The sequence below is a fragment of the Giraffa tippelskirchi genome, chromosome 12, assembly GCF_054371585.1.
Source record: "Giraffa tippelskirchi isolate mGirTip1 chromosome 12, T2T-mGirTip1v1.2.pri, whole genome shotgun sequence".
Lineage (NCBI taxonomy): Eukaryota > Metazoa > Chordata > Mammalia > Artiodactyla > Giraffidae > Giraffa > Giraffa tippelskirchi.
Window position 1 is genome coordinate 53,920,681 of NC_137286.1, and position 10,559 is coordinate 53,931,239.

Below are 10,559 nucleotides of genomic sequence, written 5' to 3' on the forward strand. Positions count from 1 at the left end.
GTTGGAAAGATCTCCTGGAGGAGGGCACGGCAATCCACTCCAGTATTCTTGCCTAGAAAATCCCATGGGCAGGATAGCCTGGTGAGCTGCAGTCCACAGGGCTTCAGAGTTGGACAGGACTGAATCAACTTAGCATGCACACATGCAGAACAAGCCTTCGGGGGCTTCTTGAGCCCCTTCAGGGGAACACAGCTGGAAGGTGCCTCAGACCTCCCTGGATGGTTCTCCTGTGCAATATTCTCCTCTAGCCTAAGGCCTCAGGGGATCCTCTGAGGCTGACAACTTCGAGGGAAGTCAGAGAGTGGGTGCGCACAGGCCCTCTCTGTTCTCAAGTGCTCAGGTTTTTCCTGCGATTCTCAAGCTCACTGTGGTGTGAAAGGAAACGCAGGCAGGGCCTCTTCTCCACGACATCCCCCACATCTACTTTTCTTGCTTTTTCTCCATCTCTCCCTTCCCCTACCTCTCTTATTCCAGCCCATAGAATCTTTTTCTGCTCTATATTAGAAGGAACTTGTATGTATAGACTTGCTTTGTGATATAAGCTTATTATTGCAGGTTCAAGAACCAAGTTTTCAAAACAAATGGAAGATCTTGAGAGTTGGTAACATCCTTTAGAAAAAAAATGACCTCCATGTTGGGTTTTCTAAGACTCAAAAGTGGACCATCGTCATCCATTTCTCCTTATAATGTTCTGATTATTAAAAAAATAATTGTCTCTGAAATAACAGATATTTAAGGAATGTTTCTGGTTTCATTTGGGGTGGCGGGAAATGAGTGTAAGACCCAGAGTAAAACCTCAGACAAACTCAAAATTCTGTTTGGGTTTTGATCGTGTACTTCAGTAAGCATGTGCTTGTATCAATAATGAGGAGCCTGAAGATGCTAGAAACAACTAATAAATAAATAGCCTTAAAATACAGGTTTGTGTAAGGATTAAGTTTCATGGAGCTACAAATGAAGAAACTTTTTACAGAGTAACATCTGTTGTAAAAGTGCTGTGTCAACTAGCGTTTTTACAATTTTGATCAGATTTTACTTTTCCAGCTGTATATATGATGTACATGTTCATAGCATGTGTGTGTGTGTGTGTAGGCAGATGTGAACTGCCCTTGTGGCTCAGATGGTAAAGAATCTACCTGTGGTATGGGAGACCCAGGTTTGATCCCTGGGTCGGGAAGATCCCTTGGAGAAGGAAATGGCAATCCACTCCAGCATTCTTGCCTAGAGAATTCCATGGACAGAGGAGCCTGGTGGGCTACAGTCTGTGGGGTGGCAAAAGAGTCAGACACAGCTGCATGACTATACTTTCACTTTTTTATACATCTGTATGGGCTTCCCAGATAGTGCTAGTGGTAAAGAACCCACCTGCCAATGCAGGAGACATAATAGACCTGGGTTCAATCCCTGGATTGGGAAGATCCCCTGCAGGAGGGCACATAACCCACACCAGCATTCTTGCCTAGAGAATCCCATGGACAGAGGAGTCTGGAAAGCTACAGTCCTTTTGTGTATGTGTAAGTAAATATGGGTACATAAGTGTTCTTGTGTGTCTATGTGTATAAATGTGTATATATGTGTATGAAGCATTTTTTAATTTACTAAACATTTTATAATTGTTTATCTAATTAAACTTGGTAACATAACCCTGAAGGAGTCAAGAACTACTATTTTCATTTCATGCTTGATGCAACTAAGGTTCAGAGTGGCAGAGTGATTTGCTCAAAGTCACACAGCAAAACAGTGCTGGGACAAGGTCTCCAGCTGAAGACTGTCTCAAGATGAAGCCTTCTAACTCCTAATTACAGAGTTTTTTCTTCCCATAGCAGGTTTTCAGTGAATTCATTTTTATCCTTTGCTATCCATTTGCTCTCATGGAACATGCTTGTTGCTAGCGTTGAATAGGTTAGTTCTCCAGTATCAGTAAGCATTTCACAGACTGCTCGGTGGAGTTTGTAGGAATTCTGGGAGGTAATTCAGTACCAGCTCTGCCTGAAGAAATTTGTCAGTGGTTTATGGAGGACAGCAGAGTACTGATACTTCAGAGTTACTCCCTTGTACAAGCATGATGTTGACCATTTGTTTTTCTGTTGGGACAATGGCAGCTAATTTGGTATGCCTGAGCTTTGCAAGGTTAAGTAGAAAGGTAAGTATTTAAACTGAAAATAGACTTGAGTTTTCTGATACCCAGTGTTCTTTCAGAGCTCCCAAATCATTGGATTGTGTACCAACACGTGTTAGCTTTTAAATGTAGCAGTAATATGATTCAAACGTACCCACTAACTAGCCAGGATTTCTAAACGAATTTGGACAAGCCTCCATGTGCAGCCCCGCTAGGGCTGTGGCCCCTGAATTAAAGGCAGGCCCCCCTGTAGCCCAGATCTGAACCTGGAGTTTCTTTCCCTCATCTGCGCTGCCCCCTGCAACTCCAAAGCCCAAGGAAAACAATAATACTGTATAGAAACCTGTATCTTATTCTTGAGATTGATTACATTCAGACTAATGCATTTTCTACTGTCTAATGTTTCGGTAATGGCCCCAGAGGAAAAGTGCAGTCATTATAGCAATGAGCCCAGCACAAACGGAGTATGGTGTTCTCAGGCTTAAAACAGCAGCTGGTTCATTTGTCAAGAATAAGAACAAAACTGTTTACAGAAGGTACAACTCGGCAATATGGTTTTTAAAGCTGACTGCTTTCAAAGGGCACTCGCCTAATAGCTTTTTTTATAGTTAACAGTTTTATGTAGATTATGCATATTGTTTACTGTCTTGTTTCAGCATCCTTTAACTTTAAAAGGGTCCTTTTTTAAGAGGGTACAGTGTATTTCAAAAAGTCGAGTGTTTCAATGATGTAGGAAATCTTGAAGCCTGGGTATGCATGTATTTGTACTTGGTCATTTCAGTTGATGTTTTATTCACACGCTGTGGGTTTTCCTTGTAGGAGAGCCCAGACGTGGATGAGGAGGACGATGAAGATGACAAGGTGGGTGTGCTCCAGGAAGGACAAGAAAGGCAGCCTGAATGCTTTTGGTAGATGGCATTCTAGCCGGTTGAGTCAAGCTCTGTTGTATCATTTTACTACTGTAGGGTGACCAATATAGTGATCAAATTCTCATAATGTGTAAAACTTATCCCTTTTCAAGTTTTAAGTGAAGATGAAGAGAGGTGCAATACAAAGAGTAACTGAACTGTTAACTAGCAGGCCGTCATGTGAGGCAAAGTTTAGCCTTCCTCTTGGTGGATGAAAGGTAGATGAAAGGTAGTCCAGGAAGTCAAAAGTAAATCAAGTGCAATCGCTGTTCCTTGAGGCTCATGGCTGCACTCTGCGGGGTGGGTCACCCGCTTCAGAATCTGTCACTTGCCCAGCTGTTGCTGGCATCGTTTTCAGCTCTACGTCTGGGTACATCTGTCCTCTCTCTCCTCCTGGGAGAATCTCTCAAATCTGCTGCTTTGTTGTCATTACGCTTTCAGACAAACCTTCTGGAATAAAACGGAAAAAAAAGGTAAAATGCCAAATGAGATGCTCCCAGCTTCACAGTTGCCCAGTCCCCTAGAACTTGTGGGTCTGCAGGGCTCTAGGCGATAGCGTGTAGAAGGTTGACAGGAGAGGAGAGAGGTGAGAGGGGGAAAGGGGAGAGTTAAGGGTCCAGTATAAAATGTGCAGGGAGCAGAAAAGAATTAAAAAACACTAACTTCATGACACAGACAGCCGTAAAATTCATTGAGCGAGCAGGATGGTTTCGCCCATTTGAAGGAAGTTGGGCAGATTACAAAGTAAATCTTATTTGTTGTGCTAAAATGATCATTAGGAGCAAACTAATAAAGTGTGACTTTTTAAAAAGAGAATTTCGGGACCCTTTCAAGAATGGAAGTCCCATGACACAACTTTCTTCTTGATGAATTGATGTGAGTGGCTTCTGAGTGATGTAACTCCTTGAGCATTAAAAAATAGTCACAGCTAGGGACTTCCTTGGTGGCTCAGTGGTGAAGAATCTGGCTGCCAACGCTGGGTTCAGTCCCTGGTCCGGGAAGATTCCACGTGTTTCAGAGCAACTAAGCCCATGTGCTGCAACTGCTGAGCCTGCTTTCTGCAACAAGTGAAGCCACCGCAGTGAAGACTCAGCGCAGCCAAAAATAAATAAATAAACTTATTTTAGAAAGTAGCCACAGCTAAATTAATGTGCCTTAAGGGATGTTTCACCAAAGGAGACACGGTTCAGTTCAGTCGCTCAGTCATGTCTGACTCTTTGCGACCCCATGGACTGCAGCACACCAGGCCTCCCTGTCCATCACCAACTCCTGGAGCTTGTTCAAACTCATGTCCATCGAGTCAGTGATGCCACCCAACCATCTCATCCTCTGTTGTCCCCTTCTCCTCCTGCCTTCAATCTTCAATGAAATTATTTTAAAGCTGCACAAGGAGTAATCATCAATTTTATTAACCAAAGGTTAGAAGTAAGGAAGATTTCTTTCTCTTTGGCCAAGTCTGTATAAACGAGGCCCCTATGGAAGAAGACATCACCCACCCTAGAGAGGTCACCATGACTGTGGGGCTTTATCCCCTCTAAGAGAGAAGAAATCCAACAAGAAGGTAATGAATGAAAGAGTGGTATTAAGTAAACAGGAAGGCAATAAAGTCATCCATGACGGGATTCCAAGCTCCCAACACAGGGGCCCCAGGTTCAATCCCTGCTCAGGGGACTAGATCCCACATGCCGCAACTCAGAGTTTGTGTGTGCTGCAACTAAAGGTCTCACATGCTGCAGTGAAGATCAAAGATCCCGCATGCCAGAGAGAAGACCCAGTGCAGCCAAACAAAAATATTTTGAAAATATCAGCCATGAAAGTTTAGAGCAGTGGTTGGCACTGTCTAGCTTTCCATTGTGGTACCTCAAGGGCTCTCTGGGGGTGTGGAGGGAAAACTTGAGCTATGACCTACACAGATGAACCTGGGAGCTCTTGCAGCCCTCTGAGCATGGCCCTCCTCACAACAGACAGGTCAGCCCACCCACACTGAGGATCTGGGCCCTGGGGTCTCCATGTCCCCTCCAGGGCGCTTCCGTTCTTGAGATCCTTTGATTGTAGTGTTTGTAGGGCCTTTAATAGCACTGTATGGCCTCATTTCTTTTGCTTCCTCATTTTCACACTTCTCTGGAAACATCCTTTTGCCTTTTCGTACTGTTGATTGGCTTCTTGTGGCAAGGATACTGTAGTGGCTTGCGATTCCCTCCTCCAGTGGACCACGTTTTGTCAGAACTCTCCACTATGACCCATCCGTCTTGGGTGGCCCTACACGGCATGGCTCGTAGCTTCATTGAGCTCCACAAGCCCTTTACCCCCACAAGGCTGTGCTCCATGAAGGAGGCCTGGCGTGCTGCAGGCCATGTCGCAACGAGTGGGACACGACTTAGCGACTGAACAGCAACAACATGGAAACTCCTGAAGGCATAGGTCTGAAGTGAAAGGTTGACTTCTGTTTAGGCCTCTTCTGCCAAACACAAGCCTTCTGTTGTGAGGGGAGACTGACACGCTTCAGCCCTTTCCCACATTGCTACGCTGTTACTTCTCTAAGAGATGTGTGAACTAGAGGGATTTTCAGCTGGAAGACTTACGGAGCACACCTCCACTTACAGATTATTGGGCTTGATCATTCTCCGTGTAGAGCAGCCTCCACACCCAGAACTGGTCCCTCCAGCAAGGAGGCCCTGGGCCACTCCCCTCCTCTGTGCTGACTCGGGGGCTTCCCCCCAGCGCCCTTCTGCTTCTGTTGTGTGTTAGACATGACAGACGGGCTTCTGGGAACTGTAACACACCCAGTGAGAGATGGACTGTTTACAAATTATAAACATCCAGCCGTCTCCTTCCAAACCAGAAGAGGAGCGGAACTCCTTTCTACTCAAACTATCCATCTTGAAAGTGACACTCCTTAATTGCCAGCGCCCCTTCCCACCAAATACCATCACGGACAACTGTGGAAGATGAAAGCGTGCCGGGGGGCCCTTGGCACAACTTCCTCGGGAGATGGACGCGTTCCCATATTCTGTCTGTCTCTGCTGCACAGACCAGGACACGGTCTGGGGTCTGTCATCCTTTTATTGTCTGGAACAGGGATGGCTGTAAAATGACATCAGCGTAGCCTCTTGCTTCTTCTCATTGTTAAAAGTCCATGGTAATGCCCTGTATTTTTTTAGAAACCAAATTAGACTCTACAATTTTGCCTTCCTTTCTTTGGTGGGCTTTCAGTTACAACGTAGAACCTTCAGGTAACTAGTTTTTTGGCTTTTAGGAAGCTAAAGGTACAAACTCAACTTTGAAGAGAGGAAATCTTTCTTAGACCTGATGGCCCCATGCAAGAAATGGCTTGTTTCAAGTATAGTTTGCTGGGGACCCCAGAACAAACAGATAATGGCTAAGTTCAGCCAACAGCAATCAGCTGACATTTCCTATTTGTATTAGATTCTGTCTGTGGAATTCCTCTATGTGGACCTATTTGTACGGATGGATTACAATGAAAATTGCATTAATTTGCTACACAGTAAAGGTCAGTAATTGAAGCATGAACCAAGAAACCATTGTGTAAAATGCTGTATCCCATATTTAGGAAAGGTCATGCAAAGCAATAATATCTTGTTTTCATTGCAGAAGGTATAAATACTTGCATTAGCATTTCTTTCTTTTTTCCAGCCCAACAATCACTTGTATAGAGTATTTCAGGATTTACTGTTAAAAACAGGAAGAAAGAATAATAAGGGCATGTAATAAAAAAAAAAAAAATACCCTGCCTATTGCTGTCATAAAGACACTGCATCATGATGCCTGCATTGTGGGTTGGTTGGTTTTAATTCAGCTGTCAGAAATAGAATTGAATCATCTGTTTGAGATTATCAGTGAGTTCACAGTTGCTTTACAGTGTTTGGTGGAAGGGGAAAAGATCCTCCTTTCATGTCAATTATGGGTGAACATGTGGATCTTTTCCTTTAAGAAAATAAGAGGCATACATTTTTGTGGATTGATGATTTTGTAATGAAAGAATGTGAATAGATAGTATATCCCTATCTTCTTTTCACAAATTAGGATGTTATCACTAAAATCTAAGTATGTTTAAACCATCAATCCTAGTTTTAAAAATGATTTTTATCCTCCCAACTGATTAGTCCACTCATCACCACCCAGGTAGAGCCTTCTTAGAGAAGGAAATGTGTGTACATTTAGAAGTTCTTGTAAGTTCACTTAGGTAGTCCTTTGGGTGAAGTTGTTCAGGGCAAGCATGCCTTATTCCCTGTGTTTTCTTGTTCCAGAAAGAGAAGATGACCTGTAATGTCTCAGCCAGGAAAGACTGTCATTCTTGGAGGAAGTCTCCTTATAGTCTGATAGTGAGAGTAGTTTTGTTTATGATTCCTTTATGCCTTCTTAAGCATGTCCAGAACACAGCAAATTAGTTTGATTAGTGATTTTTTGTTTTAATCTGCTAAGTCATGGTACTTTAAGATGGTGTGGTAGATTTAAGAAAATGAAAAATCAGATAATATCTTCGAAAAGTTAACAGTAGTTGAATACACACACATACTTTCAGGGCATCTACAGTCTACATACAAAACATATTATAGAGAACCTTATGGATAATTTTCAGGGGAATAAAGTAAATGGTTGTTCTGATGTAACTTCTTTTAATTTGAATTAATATTATTTTCAGTGATGAAGTGATTTAATTGCTAACATTCCCACCATACCGTCTTACTTCCAAGACTTTAATATTAAAATGGATTCCAGCCAATTCTTAATCATCCATTTATGCATGTTTTGAATTAAAAGGGATTGGCTTCCTTATTCTTAGTCTTTTCCCTGACACATTGACTTGCTCAGATCCTTTTTAAAAACTCAAATGTCCATCCTTAAGATGTTTGACTTCATTACCTTCAGAAATAATCCAGAACGTTATTAATCTAATATTTTGAAGCATTTATTCAGCCTACTACTCTCAGGCTCACTGGTAGACCCAGTACTTGTGGATTTTCTTTGAGACTCCTACTGTAAAGATTTTCCTTGTGTGTTGCTCCCAAATATTGTGAAATGTGGTATACCAGACTGTAAATGGTATTTATATGGGTTATCCTCTTATTAAGTAATGTACAGTAACAGACTCTGATGTTATAGAGTATACAACATCTGGATAATTATCTTGCCATTGCCTAAAATTTTTATATTATGCTAATAGAGAAGACATCAGACATTGTGTCTCAGTTATCCACAAGTCATTATTTCCTGATGGTAACAGCCACTCCTCCCATCTTTCCTATTGAAATCCCCTCTGTTTCAGTGTGGTTTGCCCTAAGTCTCCATGAACCAATGAGTTTGCAAAATAATTGACAGATAATTTACAAAATAATTGATAGAAAGGTAGGGACACCACTTTTTTCTCAAGGGAAAAATTGTAATTTAGCATAAGTGATAAATGACATAAAAGTAATAATTTAAAATGAGACCATTTGGGGACTTCCCTGGCAGTCCAGTGGTTAGGATTCTGTGCTTCCACTGCAAAGGGTGCGGTTTGATCCCTGCTTGGGCCAGTAAGATCCCACATGCTGCGGGACACAGCCAAAAAGTTAAAAAAAAAAAAAGACTATTTTGAGTAAGAATTATTTAAATGATTAGATTATTCATATTTGTAGCGTGTTTACAATTTGCAGACTGTTTTTATGTGTTTTAACTCATTCAGAACTCAAAGTAAGCTGTTAAATTGGATATTATTTTCCCCATCTATGAATGAACTAACCCAAGTTAAGAGAAATGTAGCAATGCATTACAAAATTTCCCAGCCAGGAGCAAGATTCAAATCCAGTCCTTCTGATCTAAATCCTGTTTATTTTGGACTGTGTTACATTGATACGAAGGAAACGTTATTAATTTACTGGCCCGTTTTTCCGCATTATTATTGATAACAGTTATGGAGTGTTTTCTCTGTGTCTGTGACTGCTCCTTTTCGTCAAAATTTGTAGACTACATTGGGTGTTAGAGATGCAGTGCCTGGGTGAGTCAGGACTGCTTAAAGGTGGTATTTGTGCTAAGTCTTGGGTGATAACTGTTTTATCTTCCACGTGCCTCAGTCCCCCCAGCTCAAAGAAAACTAGAGGACACACAGCTACACTAGCAGCTGCAGCACACTGTGTGTTTACCTGTGAGAGTGACAATTGGGGAAAACCATCAGCCTGTTTGCCTTGTAACACCGTGGCACCTGTCAATTGGCTCAGAGAAACTTTTAAGGAAGTCAGTCTTCCCAGCGTCTAAATTCCAAATAATTTTCTCCACAGCGTTCCCAATTTTTCAGAGGTGTGTTTTCTCAACATCTTCCTCGTGATGATGTTGTTTATTCCTTGTACTTTTTTAGCCCTCTCGTTTGATCCCTGATGAAAATCCTGTTGCAGGACAAAGAAACCTGTTGGTAAAGATCAGTCAGTGTGGAAGGACTTTGTGTGATGAACAGGTCGTTGGAGCAGTTTATAACTGCTTCGAAGTGATGTTGATTCAAAATCCAGTCTGTTTCATATTCATTTCCCACAGCAAAAAATACTACCTGAGAAGGAAGTACTCTCCTGAAAGAGGATAGAGAATTTTCTTCATTTTAATAGTGTGCCATAAAGTAGAGTGTGTGTGTGTGTGTCCATCCATGAACACAGGACGTATCTCATGGGCAAACCTTAAAGGCAGTTCCCAGTGCATTAAGCCAGATTCTTGGAGGACAATTTTTAATCTCGTATATCAGAAATATTACTTTTTATTCTTTGTTATGACAGATGCTGAGAGGTTCCCCCCACCCCCCGCTAAATGCCACTCAGTCTATTTCTGATGTTTATAATTCTTCATGTTCTCAAATTGCAGGCTTTTAATATTCAGTGGGATGAAGTAGACCAAACAGATTCCCATTTAAAATCTGAAGTCATATTTCTGCATCTTTGCTCTGGATGGTTTGCATTATTGGGATGATCCTAAGATAGAAATGTTGCATCTTTCCCTCTAGGGGATCCTGGGCATCCTGTGACAAGTACTACCCAATTTTTAAGCATGTCACAAAGATCTTTCCTGATGTGGTCAATTTTTAGGACTATCTCTTTGATTTTGCTTAGGTAATAAGTAGAGAAAGGAGAATTATTTTCTTGAATCAGAACATGTATGAAAGATTTAAAGTAACACACTGATTATATAATGAATTCTTAGCTGTAAATTCATTTTGATGGTGTTAATTCTCTCCTAGAGGCTCAAAGCTACTTTATTGCACCTACAGTGCTATGCTCTTTGGAGATATTGGGGAAGCAAGCAAAGCCTTGAAGAAGGAAAAATCCACTGCCTGATTTATTCATTTATTTATTTATTGGCTTTGTTCTTAAAGAACAACCATGTTGCAACACAGACATATTATTTGTTCTTCATTTAGCTGTCTCTAAAACTTAGCTGAAAGACTCACTGGGTTTTTTTTTTGACATTTTATAAGCAAATGGTCAATAAAAAAATAACAATCTTAATACATTTTATATAATAATATGCATTTTAATGTTACAGAGTTGAAG

At 41.4% G+C, this 10,559-nt stretch overlaps 1 protein-coding gene across 10 annotated transcripts in view; it reads left to right on the forward strand.

Moving 5' to 3' along the window:
- Positions 1–10,559, forward strand: part of MCTP2 (multiple C2 and transmembrane domain containing 2) — a 255,126-nt gene that overhangs the window by 212,605 nt on the left and 31,962 nt on the right. For 6 of the 10 annotated variants that reach the window (XM_081552154.1, XM_081552155.1, XM_081552153.1 and 3 more), the window contains one exon: positions 2,939–2,980. In XM_081552154.1, coding sequence (XP_081408280.1) covers positions 2,939–2,980 — 42 coding nt within the window. Of the gene's footprint in view, positions 1–555; positions 723–2,938; positions 2,981–7,295; positions 7,659–10,559 lie in introns of those variants that run through there. The other 4 variants (XM_081552161.1, XM_081552163.1, XM_081552159.1 and 1 more) reach the window with 2 other exon arrangements.